A 20,789-nucleotide genomic window follows, 5' to 3' on the forward strand; every position below is an offset into this window, starting at 1 on the left:
ATTGTGGGAATCTTTCCGTTGCCTTTATTAAGTTTAATTGGATTGCTAGAGCTCTCTGGCCCAATCCTAGCCATGCATTCTGCACAAACAGCATGAAGAAAGCTTGAGTCCCATTGTTTAATTGGTAACTACTCACCAGTTATCAGTGGCAGAGTTTTGCTTCTATAATTTCTGTAACAAAATCCTATTGCTGAGACAACTTTTCTGGGGGGTGGGGCACAGCCTTCCAAGAGATGCTAATATTATAATACAATAATAATATTAAAGTGATATTGAGACAGTAGCTTACAACATTATCAAAAGGTATAACTTGTGCCATTTGAAATGATTTCATAATCTTTGCACCGTGCTCCAAGAAATGAAAAAGGTGCACCCAGCTACTGTGATTACATATACAAACTACAGGCCTGATTGAGTATGCATTGAAGTCAATGCAAATCTTTTCTGTGACTTCATTAGGTCAGGCTGTGTGTAAGCATAGAATTCCCAAATCCTGGCTTCTGTGTTGGTCACCATTAACAAGTCAGCATTTGCCAACTGCTACTGCACAGTGTTAGCTGACATACCATAATTTCTCCTTTTACTTAGAAAAGGAAGTAATGTGGTAACTGTGCAATATATATATATATTGGTAAATGTTGATGTCTTAATGGTGGCCAGTCCAGAATTCTTCTGCTTCCCTTTTCTTTTTCCAATTTTGTTTATGTGAACTTGATAGTGACGTATATAGGCTACTAGCTTAATTAGTCATATCTGCGTGGTGGGTGAAATGTACCCCTGTGCAGAGGGGCAAGCATCCCTTTAATTTCAGTAGGTGACAAGAAAGAGAATGTTGACTTTTTAGAGGTGACTAATCAGATGTAAGTGTTACACAGTCATCTGTACAGGAATGAAATTTACTTTATATGAGTATACAGACATCTCTGACTGAACTACCAAAGCCCCATCCCACCCTGCACTGGACTCATTGTAAAACCCTGGAAGAATTCTTTATTGTTCCAATATCTTGCTCATAATGCAGAGGTAAGGTCTTCTAGTCTTCCTACCTCCTTTGACACCTCCAACACTTTGTGATAATGAATGTGGACTGAGGTAGTGACCAGTTGCATAATCTTTGGTTTTTTGCAAGAGGGGAGCAATCTGAAAAAAGTTTAATGATGATTGATTGTGGGAAAATGTATGAAATAATTGTTCATGACTCAAGTCTTCCAGTACTAATGGAAATGGGTTCCAGATAGAGCTAGTCCTAATTTGTATTGGCAGCAAAAATAGACACAAGACACTGTGATACAGCAGTACATATGGAAATCTGGTACTAGATATTGCCTGACTATTGCTGAACGCTGACCATGCCTTTGAGTGGTGTGGATCTGGAAATGCCTCCCACTGAACTGAACACAGGGATCCATACTACAGGCAGGAATCAATTTCTGTTGCCTTGTTCATTTGCAAAGGCATTTTGGGAGATTATTCTTCAATGTAATGTAGCACTTCATGAGCTCAGAGGGGTTGGTGAGACTAGGAGTCAGCATGGATCAAAGTTGTCATCACTGTAGTTCTATTTGTTCTAAGCTGACTAAAGGAACCTTTTCATTTTGGACATTTCAACGTTCATTCCTTGTCATGCTCCTCAACCACGTCACATAGACATATGGCAACCTAAGCTCCTGCCTGTATTTACAGCAGAAGTGAATTTGAAAGCTTACTGTATTGTACATTTGCCTTTCGGTAGAATTCAGCTTTTTTTATTTTGACACTTTCAATGTTTTTGTCTTCAACTTTCTCATGAATTTTTATTAGGCAAAATTCATTTGGGAGAGAAATTGAAAGACAAAACAAAAACACGGACCCAAGTGTCTTGCATATTGAAAGACTAAAGAGAGGTGGCAATGTGCATAGGATGGAGGGGAAAATATTATTAGGGTGGGCCTCAAAGTAATGAAGGCTGAAAACAGATTTTCTTGATAGTTCTTCCTCCTCTTTGACTTCAGCAGGATTGGAATTGACTATTGCAGGCCTGAGTTTCCCCTGCTTTCTGTTCATTGTCCACTTTGAAAATTCATACTAAAACCAATTGAGGCAACAGTTTTCAGTTACTGCAGACTGTATATTAGCCGGAGGCACTAGCAAGATAGCAGCAGGAACAGCCCGTGGTTGTTTCCTGACAGAAACAAATCGTGCCTTTTAGAAAGCTCATTTACAGAATGACAAAGGTGTTGCATCAGCCACCATTGAAATGCATCCACCTCTGGGATATAATGCAGCAGCTATTGTAACAATACCCGTATACAGCAGTTTGGGTCCAGAAGAGAGGGAGAATGTAGAATGTAATTACCCCTGCTGAAATTTACCGAGATTCTCCCATGGATATAGCTACTGTGATCACGCAAAACTGTCATGAGATCTTTAATGACCATAAATGATCAAAACCTACCTCACTTTCACAACTGATCCCCCCAACCAACATCTTAAATACACGGAAATTGCTTAGCATCAGGTTTTGATTCTACCTGACTCGGATGGAAATGTGATACTGGTAGAATTAACCAACACCACTTCCACCAGTATGTTTGTTTACCTGCAGGTCTCCTACCCAAGCACTTAGCTGGCCAGATCTCATCTGGTTTTTAAGATTCAACAGGTTCATCAGATGGGAAGGTAGCACAGTCAGAGGTGAAGATTTATAGAGCTACTGTGGTTGCTTTCAAGCTAGGCCATTTTTTCTACTTAGGCTGAAAGTTAGGCTACAGGAATGCAAGATGAACAGTGCATGCATAAATCATTATTGGCATCGTCATAAATGGAATGATCCTGAAGATCAGACTGAATAGTTTAAAGATAATCATTAATCACAAAAATGGTTCAAGTCTTGAACTAACAATACTCTTCCTGCTAATGAGGGTTGAGAGGATGTATTGGCAAGGTCCCGGCACCTGGAATTTTCTAGTCAGAAATTAAGATCTATGCAATGGGGATAATAAATTCATGCTGTCCTGGAGGTCTTGGATAATTACTTCCCTCTTTTTTTTTTTTTTTAGGAAATCTTTAAGATTGAAGATGGCAGTCTTGGAATTCTAAGACAAAAAAGGGCCATTGTGGCAACAGCAATATTAATTCCAGAAAATCAGAGACCGCCATTCCCCAGAGTCGTGGGCAGGGTAAGTCTTGACAAAACAGAGCATCAAATTGCGATATTAAGTAATTCATCCATTTCTCTTCGGTTTTTCTGTAGCATCTATCACAGTGGTAGATATATGCTGGACAAAATTAAAGAGCATGGAAGCCAGACAGAAAGAGGTGATTTCTCTCTTTCCTTTTGGGACAGAGGAGCATGATTTTGATGCATGTTGGATTTTTACTTGAACGGGATCAGTTCTGATAAAACGGGTTTATCAGAGTGGTATGTTTTTAACCTCGGCACAAACTTCACAGTAACAGTCACCTAACAAATGTGCTTGTCCAGTATTGATGTCCACATGACAAGTCATGAAGTTCTATTTGAGAACAGTACATTCCCTCAGGATGGGATATCTGGTGTCTGATTTTGTTTTTAATTGTGGCTATAGCACCCAAAAACTGACATGCATACAAGGCTTTGGACTCCTTTAATCAATCTACAGTACCCAAAGACCATGTGTAGCTGGTGGCTTTTTTGTATAGATCTTTCAAAACAAGACCCTATTTTGTGTATCTCTGTAGACACACACACACTCACACTCACACCCCTGCAGTTCTTATGCATAGATTTTCTGAACTGCACACATATAACTTGCATATCCATTTGGCAATATTGCTCATACAGCAACAATAATTGAACATACAAATGAGTCATTTAGGCATCATTTGTTATAACCGCCTGGACATATTTTGCACATGGGCATTTCTGAAATATGGGCTTGTAACTGGGTCAGCACTCACCTCTCGGGAGCGCCCCCTTCTGGTCTGGTGTGTCTGTGTTCTTTCAGTTCTGGTGACCCCTTTTGGTGGTTCTTAGGCAGTTTTTTCAATGACTCAGCCCTCGTCACACACATTGTCTTCATGTTAACCAGAACAGACCCCTTCTGGGGTATATAGTCACTGTCTCTCTAGCCCTCCCTGGACTTTGATTTTTAGTAGTCCAGCCCTTGTATGGGGCCATATCCCCAGGCATTCCTCCTGGAGATACTATCTTCCTGCAGCCCTCCCCAGGCTTAGTCCTTAGTCAGTCCCCGCAGCCAGCCAGGAGCTCCCTCAATACTCCCCCGGTCCCTGCTAGCAAACTGTCTTTGGCTCAGTCTTAGCAGCCAGCCAGAAGCCTCTTGCTGCCTTGGTCCCTGCCAGCAGACTGTCTTTGGTCCTGCTGCTCTTCTAACCAGACACCTAGTCCTTTTTTCTCCAGCTCCAAGCAGCAACTAACTGCTGCTCTGTTCTGCAGCTCCTTTTATATGCCCCCCCCCCAGCTCCCTGATTGGCTGTTCCAGTGGTCCCTCTGGGTGCTTCCTCACAATCAGTCTAGGCTGCTTGGAGGACCTCTCCACTGCTCCTTTTCTGGGATGGGTGTGGCAAAACCCTGAAGCCTCTAGCATTTTATCCTCCTCCCTGCCCTTGTTCCTCACACTGATACTAAACAGATCTCATCAGAAGATTTCTTTTCTTTTGGGGCAGACTTGAATTTTTTTAAGTACAAGTCTTGTTTAATTGTGAAAAATCCACCATGGCTAAGCTTTTTCTTTGTTTGTTTAAAATAACCAATAACTTGGTAAGCGGTTTTTGAACATGGGCACAATAAATATTTGATATCTTAATGTCTACATGGTGCAGCAATGTGTAGTAAGGATGTGAGTTTTCTAAAGTACACAAATTGTTCCATGTAGACCCTGTTGGTGTGCACTAAAAGTTCGCTAGTGTGCTTTAACATAGTGCTGTTTCAAAGAGAAGATGGCAGCTGTCGAGTTCTCAGATGTGAGTGATTGAGACAAACAAGAAAGTTATTTTATATACAGATCTGGTAGGTAGAAGTTTGGTTTGGGTTTTTTTAAATGTATTCAGTCACCTTCATATTAAATATGAAGGGCAAGCCCTTTGAGATGTCTTTCATAGGCTGTACATCCATCCACCACAAAATCCTTTTTATCTAATAATAATAATAATAATAATATATTTTAAAAAGATCCCTTTATTCCTTTCCATAAACCCAATATCAACTAACAACAGATGGTTCCCAAGTCACAAAATTTAGATGCCGATCTGGATTTCAATCTCTGAGAATTTGATTCAGCACTTACAGAAATAGAGCCCAGCCTTGAAATTCAGATCTGGATCCATGGTCCAATCCTGACTCCCTTCTTCTTTTGGAAGCGGTTGAGTTAGAACCATTTCTGCTATTGCTATGATGTAATTTTAACTGGCAACTTCATTCCAGCACTGAAAAAGCCAGTGATGTTTTCCCCCTGGAATCACCGGAAAAGGTTGTTATTAGTGACAAATTATTCTAGAGTAGAAATAATAACCAAGACTTATTGTAAAACGTAAACGTTACCAGATAAATAGCTGGAGGAGCAAATGAACTACTACCTCGTCACATCCAGCCTCAATATGCTAATCCCTATAACATCCTTTTATGTTGACTGAATAAAATAGATTGGGGGTCTTAATCCTGAATTAAATATATTCTAATTTCTATCATATGTTCATTCATTAATCGTACTTGGCAGAATCTCTTGGTTGGAAAACAAGTATTTTGCTGACCCAGGTTACCAAAAAATACGGCAGAGTGTTTAAGAAACCTTGTGGAGCACGATCTACGTCAAGGTTCCAAAATTAGTTTAACTTGCAAACTTTTCTTTCTGCTGGTTGAAGCCCATGTTATTTTCCAGGGCGATTCAAAATTTTTGCCAGTTCTCCTGAGGTCTGCCCCCCGCTCCTCCCACCCCCATCTACAGGGAAGCCTGTGCTCTGTATTAGGAACAGAAAGAGCCCTAAAAAGTTCAATTGTTATAATTGTCTGGCAGGTTACAGTATACACATAGGCCATGGAGCCAGGACAGCCATCTGGGCAACAGCCTTTATCCTAGCCAAAGTTTGGTGGTGCTGTGACCCTGTGTCCCAGCGCACTACACCACTCAATCAAATGTAGAGAAGGCATGTGTAGGGGCTCAGAGGTCAGGCTGCTTGGTAAAGAGGAAGAGGAGAGGTAAACTGCAACATGAATGGAACAGGCACAGCACAAGGGAGCTGGATCATAAAGGTCATTGTACTGACCTTCACAGAGTCTAACTTCTCATCTGGAGGGTTTAAATCTAGGGAATAAGAATTTGGTTTGTTTTAGTATTCCATTCATTCATGGGCCTTTCTGCCAAAATACCATTAAGGCTAGTAGTTTGGAGGGTGTCGTGAGTTGCATATCATGAGAAACTAGTCTGAAATTCACCATCTCACCTTATGTAGGTCTCCAAACAACTGCCAAATAATACCACCATTCAAAATAGTGAGATAGGATAGAAACGTTTTTACCTCTATTGCGAAAGTGTCCATCCATATAGTATCCCAGTAGCTTGACAGCATTATTATTTATATTACTTTCACTTTGTTGACTGGAAGGCCTTTTCAAGACATTTAGTTGCCAATTTGATGGCATTCGTTGTACTTATCCATGTAGCAGCGGAGACCACAAGCAGGTTCTCATCTTCTCTGCTATCGCCATATGAAAGAAGAAGATTATTTGTATTACTGTAGCACCTAAGAGCCCTAGTCCCTATTATGCTAGAACAAAGAGACAGTCCCTGCCCCAAAGACAAGAGATGGATACAGACAGGAAAGAGAGTACAAGGAAACAATAAGACAGTATTGGTTAACATGATCAGCAGCGATATCAGCATGCCAACAGCCTTGGTGTTGTCAAGTGTTTTGTCAGCATCATGGAAAAGGAGAGTTTAAAGAGAGTTTTGAATGAGCAAAATGTGTTAGAAACAATATTGATCGTACTGCTCAGTGTCTTGAATCAAGACTAATGAGCGATTTCAAGCTAATGGGATAAATTACTTCACAACTCTGTGCAAAAATTCACTGGAATCTATAGTTATAGCTAAATAACAGTTCTAATGTGGATGCCTAAACTTAGGACAGAAATCCATACCAAGGCACATACATATTACCCTGATTTTCAGCAGTGCTAAGCATCTGCCCCTGCCATGTAAGGCGGTAAGAACCACAAGTGCTCAGCGCCTTTGAATACTGGGGAACTTATCGAAAAACACTTAAATATAGGTTTTCAGTTGGAGTCTGTGCATAGGCGTGGGAAGTAGGGGTGCAGGGTGGGGGGTGTGGGATGCTGCAGCACACCCAGGTCTTATGTGGGGCCACTGGCCGCAAGCCCAGGCCTTCACACCCCAGCCCAGGGCTTGGGTCTTGGCCACCGGCCCAGGCCAACTCAGGTTCCATCTACCAGCTGCTGGCCCACTTCCTTGCTGCTGGCCCTGTGCCTGGGGCCCCACACCCAGAGCTCTGCTCTTGGGGGGCTGGCCTTGCCCCTTGGCCACTGGCCCCTTGCCCGGGGCTCCAATCCTGGCCCCGTGCCAACCCCCAGTCTTTCCCCTTTACCCCTGTCTGGGTCCCCCCCTCACGGAGACACGGCCCTGCTCCCAGCCCCAGCTGCTGGGAGCGGGGGTTGTGGACAGGGGTAAGGGGGCTGGCTTTCAGCACCCGCACAATTAAAAGGGTTCCAGCGCCACCGAGTCTGTGATATTTTGGGGACCACCCAGGCGAATAAGGGGTTCTGTCACCCCTGCCCTGTAGCTTCAGGGTGCTTTGGTGTTGTGCAGATCTCTACCAGCAGTAGCCTGTCCACAAGCAGAAGGCCTCATCCTGGCTTCCGCTAGCCTAGTTATTCCTTGCAGGGTGACAGTGTCTAATTTAAGTACCCAGGTCTGAACATTTTGCCCCAGTCTCATTTGAAAACAAAGTAGATTTTGTATGTTTCTTTGAAAATGCAGGGGAAAATATCAGCAGTGTTTCAAATAAAGAGAATGAAATACTTCAGAGCAGCAGCAGTGAATTGCCAGAATGTACTTAATAAAACATTGTAAATAAAGGATACATTTTTTAAAAAGGCTCTAATTCTTAAAGTACTGGTGGCGGGGAAGGAAATTTGTATACTTTCATATTTTTCAAATCCAATAAGGATCAGTGCTGACAATGAAAGCATTTGATTTTATTTCCATTTTGGATGCCTCGCTCAAACATCTGCATTAGCTATGCTCTTCGGAAAAATGTCAACATCGGAGCACTAGTTCTGGCAGAAAATCATGGAGAAGTCGAATTTACATTCCTGTTACCAGTCATGGGCAAACCTCAGGAAGCCTGGTGTTCTGATTAAGCTACAAATGCTTACTGTGAGCAGCTTCATGAGTTCTGAAAAGGTGACTTTGCATTTCGCAAGAAGCAGTTTTCTCAGATTTCTGATTCTTTCTGCTTCCTGTGAGGCTCAGACATTCCAGGAGAGAGAAACACAGTAGCATCTGTTACTGCATGAGAACCAGGAGAGAACCTACATTCTCTTTTTTTTTCATCCAACACAGGAGAATAGCTTTAAAACCTAATATAGTCCCCATAGAGTTACAGTAGGCTCAGTCATCACAACCACGGCTAACTGGACCCTTCGTCCTCCTTGGTTAGTCCTAGAATGTTGTAAGAGGGAGGCTGTGGACACTTCTTTTGCAGCCACCATCTTCTGCAACTGGTTTTCTACTCTCAAAACCCACCAGAAATGCTGGACTGAATTTGGCCAACTGTGTGCCCAAGCACGCCACGATGTGGGGACTTGTCCAAATCTTTTTGAATTATCTGGATGTCTTGGGTCTGTAGAATTGGTCGGGAGATGTTACAAGAACATGCTTTCTTGTGAGATTTCTGTTCCTTTCTTGTTTCTAGACACACTCCTTTCTTGGCCAGACATAAACGTGAAGTTCAAGGCATGAGAAAAAGAAAATAGGTAAAGAAGAAAATAATACTTAAATAGATGTTTTCAGGTTTCAATAGTTGTCTACTTTTGATTTGTAGTTTGGGATGTTTCATCTTTTATTCAAAATTGGTCACTATTTATGTATATTATAGCATACAGAAAGGACATTTTATTTAAATGCATAGGTGCTGTATATATACTATGTTTTGGTAACCCTACCCTCTTATATTTGTGTCTCTGCTGGTAGAAATCTCAGAAGGAAGGAGAACAACAAAATTCAAGCAAGCATGTACAGTCTAGGTGTAATAAAAACATAATATTAAATGTTATTGAATTTGCTCCTCATAAGGATGAACACAGCTGACTCAACTGATAAAAAGTTATAACGAGTTATAGTGCAGGGCCCCGAGAAGAAAAAATGAATTAGTTCTAACTCTATGCAATCATTTTCAGAACAGTTCCTACTATGGAAAGTCACTAGCAGGATTTGTGCCTGAAACAGAAGCGTAGTTAACAAATGGTGTTTATGAAAGCAAGGAACAAAGAAAGAAAAAACTTCTTGTCATAGACTATACAGTTTGTGTGACTGCAGCTAGGGCTGTGATCCAAATGTGACTTGGGGCAGACGTGGGCTGCCCAAATCACCTGCCAGATGGTTAGAGGCCATTCTTTTGGTGAGGCAGTTCACTTAGAGCCTCCCATGTTGTTGTTTCTGACTGCTGCTGTTTTAATGTCTGATGTGGCTCTACCTACAGTTAAGAAAAGAAAGGAACCTGATTAACTATAGGTGAGTATAGAAGCACCGTATGTTGTATTATGAAGTTGATCAAGGAATAGTATGCAGGCTCTTATTAACAGTACTCTCATCTACAGTTTACAATGCTGATGTTACTGTGTTGTCATCTGCTATAGAAATATTGTAGTATTTTCTTCATAAGGAAAAGATGCTAGTCACCCAAAAAAGCCCATTCCTCCTAAAAATGCTGTCATCCCATATAACACACGGCTGAGGATGTAATAAAAGAGATATTGAAAACGGTCTGAAAAATAAAAGGCCACAGTCATTTTTTAGACGTTTCTGCTTCTTCATTCGCAGTCACGCTGGATTTTTGTAAACTCCTTCCTCTCTTGTAGCCCTGCCTGTATCTCAGATCTGTGTGCCAATAAAATTCAGGATCGCCCCTTGATTCAAACTCTCACTAGCAACCTAATGTTTTTTTTTAATTCAGCAGGGTTGCAGCTGACTTGACTGTCCACTGTGACTGATGAGAGTGTAGCGTTCCTGTTGATGATACGGTATATGAATAAAAGGAATTAAGAACCAAGGATGCTTCCATAATACAGAACCACAAGGGAAAATCAGAAAACAAAACACCCAAGTCCTTCCCTATGTGACAATCAGTGATCTGAATGACAACGTTTTGCTTCATCTTTCTGTTCATACTGTTTACAAGTTATGTGGCGTTTTCTTGGCTCAGTAAGATGACTGGGATAGTGACATAATTTCGGATGCTCCTAGCTCTTGGTGCTCATCACGCTGACAAGAACATTTTGCTATACAGTCCTTCCGCTGACCCTCCTTTGTTCCTTCCAACTGCTCCATCAGCACATCTGTTTAGTTTATTTGGCTGCCCTGACTAGCCAGCTTATATTTGTGGCCCACTCTAATTCTGTGCTTCCTAGAGAAGCACATGGTTGCATGGAGATAATAAGGGCAGAAGCCAACAGCCAAACTCCTTGCTGGACCATGGATGGGAGCAGGACAAATAGCACAAAACAGGAGAGTCAGGGGGAAATAATTTTATTTCAACGTTTTAAAAAATCATGACAACATAGGAAACTACAAGGGTTTGAGGACAATATCCATTAAGCGTCACTGAAATTTTGGGAGTTAAAACAGGGAGGAGATAACTATATTGCATGGGAGGAGAGGGAAACTTGTCACTTTTTAAACACAAAATCTTAATTCAATTTGTAGCCTAGTAAAGCAATAAATGTAGACCTCCTGCTCAGTAACATTATTGACCTCCTACTCTGTCTACTTAGGAACAGGATTATTGCCTTGTCAACTGAGAACCCCTTCCTTGGTATCTCTTAATTAAATAACGATCATACCTATACTGTGCATTTACGATGAGAATTCTGGTGGTTTAGCAGATCCTGTGCTTGTGCAAACTAGCTTGCGTTCCTAAGGGAATACAATGAGATTAAAATATTTTAATACGCTCTTGGCAACCCAAGCTTCTGTGTCCAGATGGTCTGGGCTATACATGTTGACTGTTATTGATGTGTTTCTTTTTGCTCTTGATGGTAAAAGTGCAGGGATATTATATTCAATTTTTTGGTGTCCCTCCATATGTTACTCTTCCCGTTTATTTGTCCACATCAAGTGAAATGAAGTACAAAGCAGTGGGACATACAATTCTGCTTTAATTACACTGATGGGTTATTTGTCAGTGCTCCATAAAATTATGGATATTTATTCTATGACAAACTAAGAGTGGTGGTTCTATTTACTTAGTGATTGCCTCTTGTCAGTCTTTAACAGTAGCGGTACATTGTATGATGCTTTCTATTTGGAGTGTGACCATTATACTAATAAAGAGCTTAGGGTCTAAAAAATGTAGTCACAAGTGGTCAGTTTTCTAGACATGCTGCTAGGCATCTGGAGAGGAAATACTCTGGAAGATTAGTGTTTTATCTGGGCTGGATCTAGGCGTTTGCTATTGATCCTACACAGTCACAGGGAAATTGAGAGTCCATAATGTTACTATATGAATTTATAGGAAAATTTCTCATGAGATGTGTATTTTGTTTTAAGGGTACCCAGAACATGGACTGCATGCTTACTGATTGGATGATTATCTTATTTACACATAAATAAAGCACCCATACATCAAGGTTCTTAATCACATGCCTATCTTTCAGCAGCGGAGCTGTGCCATTGGGACAGTTTAGTTGGGGCCTAAATGACCTACTGAAGATGATGTAGTTTGAAATCTGATGATGTAGTTTGAAATCTGAGATCAGATTTATGAGTGGTATAAGGGGACAACCGACTCTACTGACTTGAATGAAATTGTGCCCATTTATTTAGCTCTTGATGAAGTGAGCAGCCCTCCAATCAAATAAAGGCTTTCAATGCTAATACGTGAGTTATTAAACTGACATTTTAATTTTCAATAAAGGATCTATATTTGATGTCCCAATGAACCCATTAAGTCAAAAACGGCACTCCAGCTGTATCTGGTTTTCTGAAGGGCTCTCTTCAAACTTTCGTCCTGTTTAAAATATTGATAGTCACATAAACAATTAGAGTAAAATATGTTCTGTTTAAACTAACAGAGTCCCGGTGAAAAGTCTTGTTAAAACAGTTATGTTTACTTAAAATGTTTCAGAAGAATCAACGTTGAGCAGTTGGAATCAGACAGCTTGGAAAACTAATTCAGTTACAATTAACAATAATTCATCTCCAGTTTTCAATGTTTTGTGACGGTAATAAGGAGAAAAGAAGATTTAAGGAATACTTTGCTAATCTAGTTACCATGGCAACAAGTTTGGTTGGAGATACAGTAGCTCTATGGCAATGATGGAATTAAAATTTTCTGCCTAATATTGAAATATCCAGGACCTAATTTCCTGTAGCTTCATAATAAATCATGTTAATGACCTTAGAGGTAGATCCAAAGAGATATAACCTTGTCCAAGCTCTGGAGCTATTCAATAAAGTATATTACAGATTAACTATTGTGTTGTTTGTATTAACCTAACCTTTGAATTTAAGGAAATCTTAAAACTCTTTTATGGGAAAGAATTTCTAATAGATATGCTGCAACTCTTGCTAGTTAATTGCTCATGTGAGATAACCACAATAGAGCAAAACTCTAACAATTCCTTTTTAGTTGTTATGCTGTTGGGAGCTAACTTTTTTGAAGAAAAAGTGGCAGGTTTTTAAAATGGAAATAAGAAAGTGAATGAATGAAATATGCTTTTTTAAAAAAGATTTTGTCTATTCTGCTGCCCTACCTAATGAACCTAACTGAAAATTTTAATTTGTTTCCGTAGTGGTATCTGCCCAAATGCTGATACCATGGGCTTGTTCAGGAGCAAGAGTTCTGAGTTAAGAAAACAACATTCCAAGAAATCAGACATAGGGCCTGATTCTGCCACTTAAGCAAACAGTCCCATTGACATTATGAGTTGGAAAGACTTCCAATAAAAGATATCTAGCCATTTTAGGGATGAAAAGTGCCTGAGTTAATAACAATCTCTCATCCTGATCATGCTTCCCTGTCCCTCATGAAGGATTGTTCCTTTCAGTCCAGTTTTAAATTCTTTGTCTCCATTTCATGTATGGCAAGTAATGGGACTTATGCATTTCTCCCAAGGTGATTATTCACTTGTCTAATCACTCCATTGAGAAGTTTTCTTGATGTTCATCTTAAATTTGTCATGTCTCAATTTAATTCAGTTATTTCAAGTCAACACCTCCTACCCTTTCTCCCACTCAGTCAAATCATCTTGTACAATCCCTCTTCCGTCTTGGTGTTTTTACTGTTGACCGGGAGTTCACCTCCAATTCTAACCTCCCAAAAGTTTAGGCATCTTTAGATCCAGAATTTCAGTTTGTGCCCATCTCTCTGCTGTTAATTTGTGAAATTGCCTCCTATAAACCTATTTAAAGTAATATCTTCCTTTAAGTGGGATTATGAGAGGCAAAAGGAGCTACTCAGTGATCCATATGTATAGCTAGGCTGAAATATAACAAGCATGAGAGGCCAGATGTGAAGTGCATTGAAGTCAATGGAAAGGCTCCCATTGATTTAAATGGGCTTTCTATCTGGCCTATGGTGCGAACGTACTAACACACATTTATATCCATGTAACTATCTAATAGAGATGGACTGACCCAGCATGGTTGAAGACTTGATCTTGTTGTTGCCCAGTCATTTCCACCATCTTCATTCATCCCATTTCCTGCTACACCATTTTAGGCTTTCTACCCCTCTAAATAATTCTTCAGCAGTAGCTATTCATGATTTAAAGTAAGATCGACTGAATGGTGCTTTAGAAGAAAACTAACTTATCCCCACATATGTACAAGCCAAAACATGTTAGCACTCTGAGCACTTATTTTGCTGACAGGGTTTGTTAAGTCCAGTAGAGAGGAAGACAGTATGTGGACTGGCCCTAAGACAGTCATTTTCATTAGCTATCACTTGTTAAACTGATATTAAGGAAAGGTGACTGGTAGATTATTTCTAAAAGGAAGAGGATGATGTGTCCTGCATATGCGTCCTCTACAAAGTAACGTAAATATCTATGATTCAGGAGATGATGGATTTTTTTCCTTCTGACTGACCGCCAAATTCTTTTAATCATAAGTAATTAATGGTGACTTTTTTAATAACCGTATATTAAAGAGAGAAAAATGTGTTCATCAGTTGAACAAGACTAAATATGTGAGCAGAATTAACAGAAGGGGAAAAATGGTTCCTGTAGTAGCCTATTAAAATGTGGAAATTGATCTAATACAGAGAGATGCCACATGTAGAACAACACAGCTGAGCATTTGGATTCCTTACATCCATTAATCAGAGAGCAATGCTACTTTCTGCAGACACCTAATTGCGAGTCCTGGGTTCTACTCCTCGATATGCCACTGATTTGCTATGTCACCTTAAAAAGTTACTGTAATTCATGCTTCATTTTCCACAGTCGTAAAATAGGACACATTACCTACCTTGTTATAGACAGATAAACTACATTTGGGCTGGCTTCTGATTAGAGCAGGCTGGGAAATTTCTGTCAGAATGATTTTTTTAAATGAAACATGCCCTTTTCATACAATCAAAATTTTCTTTGGGAAAATTTTAATTTTGTCTTTTTTTGGGGGGGGGGGGAAGGGCAGGAAGCCAGGGTCAGGATGGGCAGGAGGCAGGAAGAATGAGTGCCCTGGCTGTCTGCCAACTCAGTTGTTGTGCAGTGAGGCAACCAGGTTGGGGAGAAGGTGGGGAGACCAGTGCAAGGGGAGTGGAAGCCCACCTGGAGGTTCTTGTCAATTTCATTTTCTGCCTACTGGGGAAGAAGGTGAAATTGACAACAGCCTTCCAGGTGGTCAGCCACTGAGCTGAAAAATTCCATTCTGGATCTCCCAAAATGGAATCTTTTGAAATATCTGCCCCATGGAGAATTTCAGAGGTTTTACTTTTCATTTTGAATTGTGGTGACATTTTTTCCAAAACCTTGACATTTTCCAGGGGACAGAAATTCCATTTTCAGGTCAGCCCTAATTCTCATCTCCTTTGAGCAGGTATAATCCAGAATAACTTCAGTGAAGTCAATGCAGTTACTCTAGGTTTTCACTGATGTAATGGAGAGCTGAATTTGACTTTTGAAATGTAATTATTTAAAAGAATATTCAAAGAATCTAATTTATTGGTGTTTCTAAGGATTGATTTTTTGCTTCATTTTTATTGCAAAACATGACATTGTTGTAAACCTAGTGCTAGGTAAGATTGTCATGTCCCACTCTAGTGACCAGAGGATAAGAATTCACTATTGCTGCCAGCTAATGCTGGCTATTTATTTTAACTCCAATGCCAAAGATGACCTCTGCTTTGGTGTTTATGGTCCTGAGTTCAATCACTCCTCATGACCTAGAATAGGCTATAATTTGTAAAGCTCCCCTAGGTTGAGATTTGAACTTCTGCAAGCTTCAGAAGGTTAGGCTGAGCATTCCTGATGGGAGCAGTTTGTAACACTTGTCAAGTATGTTTCATAGAATCTCAGCCAGAGGGGAACAGTGTGATCTTCTAATCTGACCTGCTGCATAAGGGAGGTCACAGGACTTCCCTGAATTAATTCCAATTTGAAGTATAGCATATCTTCTAGAGAAATATCCAGTCTTGATTTTAAAATGTCCTAATCCAGCACAACCCTTGATAAATTGTTCCAGTGATTAATTACTCTCTCTCAGTTAAAAATTTGTGCCCTATTTCAAGTCTGAATTTAGCTAGCTTCAGCTACCAGCCCTTAGAACATGTTGTACCTTTTGTCTACTAGATTGCAGAACTCTCGGATACCAATTTTCTGTTCCCCAGGTAGGTACTTTTAGATTGTGATCAAGTCACTCCTTAGCCTTTCCTCTGATAAATTAAACAGATTGAGCTCCTTGACTATTATAAGGCATGCTTTCTAATCTGTTAATCATTCTTGCAACTCTTCTCTGAACCCTCTCCAACATCCTTCTTGAATTGTGGAACCCAAAACTGGACATAGTATTCCAGTAGCCATCACACCAGTGCCAGGTACAGAGGTACTATAACCTCTCTATTCCTCCTTAATATTCCTGTTGCTTCTCATTCGCACTTTTGGTCATAGAGTCACACTGGGAGCTCATGGTCAGCTGATTATCCATCATGAACCCCAAGTCTTTTTCAGAAGCACTGCTTTTCAGGATAGAGTCCTCTGTCTTGTCAGTATGGCATGCATTCTTTGTTCCTAGATGTATGGCTTTATATTTGGCCATATTGAAACACACGTTTGCTTTCACCCAGCTTGCCAAGCAATCCATATCACTCTGCATCAGTGATCTATCATCTTCGCTACTTACCACTCCCCAATCTTTATGTTATCCACAAAGTTTATCAGTGTTGTGTCCTCTCTGATAGCTGAAATTAAGGATATAATACTGCTGCTAACTAAGGCAGTTAATCTTTGAGCTGAATGGCCTGGATCAGTGCTTTTGGTGCTTAAAGTCTGTAGTTCTTTCCTCTCTGACAACCCATTGTCAGTTGATTGGGAAAACTTCTGTGGACATACTCACCCATGGGTCATAGCTTGGGTAAGCATAAGGATTAAGGAAGGCCACGATTAAAGAAGGCCATGATTACATTATAGAAAAATGTGAAGGATGTGAATGCCAAGGAGAGAAAGGGATTATTTAGAATAATAAAAGGTGATGTAACAGAGTAATGGGACAATAATAAGAGACAAAATGAAAGCTGAATATCTCCTCACAGTAAGTTGTACTGTTCTGTGGAAGAGTTACCCCAAGGATAGCAGTGGAAGGCCACCTCACTTGGGACATTTAAAACTAGAGTGGACAAAGACACTAGTAAACTTGAAATAGGGAATCATTGTACACTGATAGTAAGATGGTCTGTGTAATCTAATAGGGTTTATTTTTCATCTCTGGGTTCATCCAGGGTTATTTGACTTGCATCAGTGTTCACTCTTAGTCTTGCCCCATGTGAAGGGCATTTTCTTTCCCTTCTTTATTTTACAGTGTTGTGTGATAATCTGATCAAGGGACGGATGTACAGTATGATTCTAACTTCCATGCTGTCTGCTGTGGTTCTCTTTCATAAGCCTTCCAATTTTTTTTTCCAACAACTTTCTCCAGCCTCTTCCAGCTGGCCACAAAGGGCCAGGTCCTCTTATCTTTCTCATTTATTATTAAATTCTCATTAACCACCTGTGCCACACAGTTTGCAACCTTATCCATGAAAATCTCTTTCAAATGTTCCTTTTAGGCTTTACCACATGGAAGGGAAATGATCTTGGTGCCTTTCAGGCCAGGATGTAAAAATGTAATGAGAGAGAAGCTCCAACAAATCTTCTAAGCATGTGTTTAAAATTAAGCACACACTTCTATCCCATTAATGTCAGTTAGAAGAGGCTATGCTTTGCTGAGTCAGGGCCCAAGGGCCTGATCCAAAGCCTACTGAGGCCAATGGAAAAGCTTCCATTAAGTTCAATTTCCTTTCAATCAGGCCCAACTGCTTGGATGTTTTAGTAGGAACAGAATGTAATTTGGGTTGATAACTTGAAGCAAGTGTGAAATAAACTTGACATGTACATAGCTGGTTTTGTTGCTTTTTCATTTCTTCGAGCAAAAATTTCGAAAGTACATCTGGCAAAAATGGGCTTTTCATCTAGCCTCAAATTTGTCTAGTTTCACTAGATTAGGTTTTTTTTTCATTGCTTTAGAAGTTTTGCCTTTCATTTTTGTAACACATGCAAGAAACTATTAAGCATACATTTTCAATTGAGCTTTCTCAGTACTTGCCAGAGACTTGAATGGATTTTGATAATAAAAATCTGCACAGCGATGAAGTCCAGAAATTGAAAGCAGCAGCAATCCTTATAATCTAATAACATATACTAATATTTTTTTTACTTATTAGAATTGCAAGAATTGAAGAAGTATGGATACAGCTATGAGGAAAATTAAAGTCAGTGGCTTTATTATTTTGAGGGGAGGTTCATGTTTAAACCTGATTAAAGATATAATAGAAAAATATATTATAGTTTGACAGTAATTCCTTAACTCATTTTATTCTTCATAAGGTAAAACAAAATACATACAAATTACCAGAGGAATTATTGCTTGATTAAATTCAAAGTACCAGTGGTAATCTTTTCAGAGAATAGTACATGCATTAGGGGAACTCACTCTTCATATAAAGAAAAAGTAAAAGGTCTATGTGAATTTTATCAATAATAAAAATTAATGAACAATACAGCACATGCAGAAATTGAGTAAATATGAAAACATAAATCAACATCTAATATTACTGTGTTGTTGGGGTTTGTTACATTTGAGTTTGCTAAGGGCACTGGAACCTGAAAATTAATTTTAATTAATAGAATCTATTCATGTCTGAATTCATTTTGGGCTCTTTACACAAGCATCCAGTTATACTATTGAATTCTGTTAACTTATTTTATGGTGACAATCTCAAGGAGCAATTATCACTTAAATGATTTTTTTTAAAGGAGTGGAACACAATAGTGAGACACAAATCCCACCAAATACTATTATTATCTGTTACTGTGAAATCTTAAGAAGCAAGCACAGTATTTCCTGTAGGGAAGAAGTTAAAGATGTATACAAACTGAGGAAGGGCAATCTTTTTAAGCAGTGGAAAATAGATTTTTTTAAAGGGTTTTTTTAAAGGTTGGTAGTTTCAAAGTGCAGATAAAAGCATTCACATTCAGTTAACAACCATCTAATGAAAGTTTTGCACATTTTGGTTGCTGAATATGTGCTCTGATCCTTTATCTTGTTGACATGAAAATACGCTTGATAACATTTGGTTATGTCCATAACCTTCCCCATCATAAACCTTTATTCTGTGTCTACTCCAGACAGAGTTTATGCTATCAGATGGAGGTTTGTATACTGCTCTGATTCATGCTCCAGTACAATAGTCACTTTTTACAATGCAGAGAAAAAGAGCCAAAGATTTTTTTCCCCCTCACAAAAGAGCAATTTTCTAAAATTCTTATTTGACTGTCAGAGTTAATTATATTTTATGATAGGGCTGATTTTTTCCTATCAGGGTTTTAAATCAAGAGCTGGAGGAAAACTACATCTAAATTGCCATTTTTTTGTTCTTGATCCTCTTGAGGAGTGACTCCCTATTGATTGAGTAATGAACTATGTAGACCCATATCCAGTAGCAGGATTTTTGAAAAGGAGAAAGGGCTGTGATGCAGAGCTGGGGGGATTATTTCAAAGCGCATAATTTATTAGATTAGTTTAGCTTTGTTTTCTGAAAATATATTGTGAACATACTTTGATTTTTTACAACTTTTTGTTCTTCATACTTAGTCAACAAACATTTTACACAAATATTTGACTTTAAGGGATGTTTGTGAGCTATTTGCTTTTACAGTGTTTTCAAAAGTTTATTATTTGGGGTGTGCAATTGATCGCCTTTGTTGTCTGCCCTCTTAGGGGCCCTGGGCCAGCAAGTCTTATTGAGTTATTGGACCCAGCTGGGAAGGAAGCAGGTGATTATAAAAGCCAGAAAGTGACTTAGTTGAGAAGGAACTGAAGGTACCAGATGGTTGCATGCAATAAGTTCTGAAGCAGGGGGAATGAACAGTATGTCCTCCCTTCAGGGCCTCTGGAAGCTGTAGCCCATGGTATGCAGAGGAACTGCTTTTTGTTTGGATGTTTTCCCAAGTGTTTATGCTGAAGAACAAAACTGTGTCCTGAAAGAGACTTAAGCCTGAGAGTAAAAAGAAAAGGAGTACTTGTGGCACCTTAGAGACTAACCAATTTATTTGAGCATGAGCTTTCATGAGCTATAGCTCACTTCATCGGATGCATACCGTGGAAACTGCAGAAGACATTATATACACACAGAGACCATGAAACAATACCTCCTCCCGCCCCACTGTCCTGCTGGTAATAGCTTATCTAAAGTGATCATCAAGTTGGGCCATTTCCAGCACAAATCCAGGTTTTCTCACCCTCCGCCCCCACCCCCAACAAACTCACTCTCCTGCTGGTAATAGCCCATCCAAAGTGACCACTCTCTTCACAATGTGTATGATAATCAAGGTGGGCCATTTCCTTGAAGAGAGTGGTCACTTTGGATGGGCTATTACCAGCAGGAGAGTGAGTTTGTGTGTGAGGGGGCGGAGGGTGAGAAAACCTGGATTTGTGCTGGAAATGGCCCAACTTGATGATCACTTTAGATAAGCTATTACCAGCAGGACAGTGGGGCGGGAGGAGGTATTGTTTCATGGTCTCCGTGTGTATATAATATCTTCTGCAGTTTCCACGGTATGCATCCGATGAAGTGAGCTGTAGCTCACGAAAGCTCATGCTCAAATAAATTGGTTAGTCTCTAAGGTGCCACAAGTACTCCTTTTCTTTTTGCGAATACAGACTAACACGGCTGTTACTCTGAAGCCTGACAGTGAGTCCTTCCTGGGTTGGAGAAACAAGCCAGCAGCTTACAAGGAGGAAGGAAATCAAAGAGCTTTCAGGATGGCTACACAAAGACTTCCTGTGCAATCACATATTGACAGGAGTATTCACAAGACCACT

At 39.8% G+C, this 20,789-nt stretch overlaps 1 protein-coding gene across 4 annotated transcripts in view; it reads left to right on the forward strand.

The window, feature by feature from the left end:
• The window catches only part of CDH13 (cadherin 13), a 786,172-nt gene that overhangs the window by 299,262 nt on the left and 466,121 nt on the right, over nt 1–20,789 (forward strand). For all 4 annotated transcript variants that reach the window (XM_073308069.1, XM_073308070.1, XM_073308071.1 and 1 more), the window contains exon 4: nt 3,039–3,158. In XM_073308069.1, the coding sequence (XP_073164170.1) occupies nt 3,039–3,158 (120 nt within the window). The remainder of the gene's footprint in view (nt 1–3,038; nt 3,159–20,789) is intronic.

This window comes from Lepidochelys kempii, chromosome 12 (assembly GCF_965140285.1).
Source record: "Lepidochelys kempii isolate rLepKem1 chromosome 12, rLepKem1.hap1, whole genome shotgun sequence".
In the NCBI taxonomy this organism is placed as follows: Eukaryota; Metazoa; Chordata; order Testudines; family Cheloniidae; genus Lepidochelys; species Lepidochelys kempii.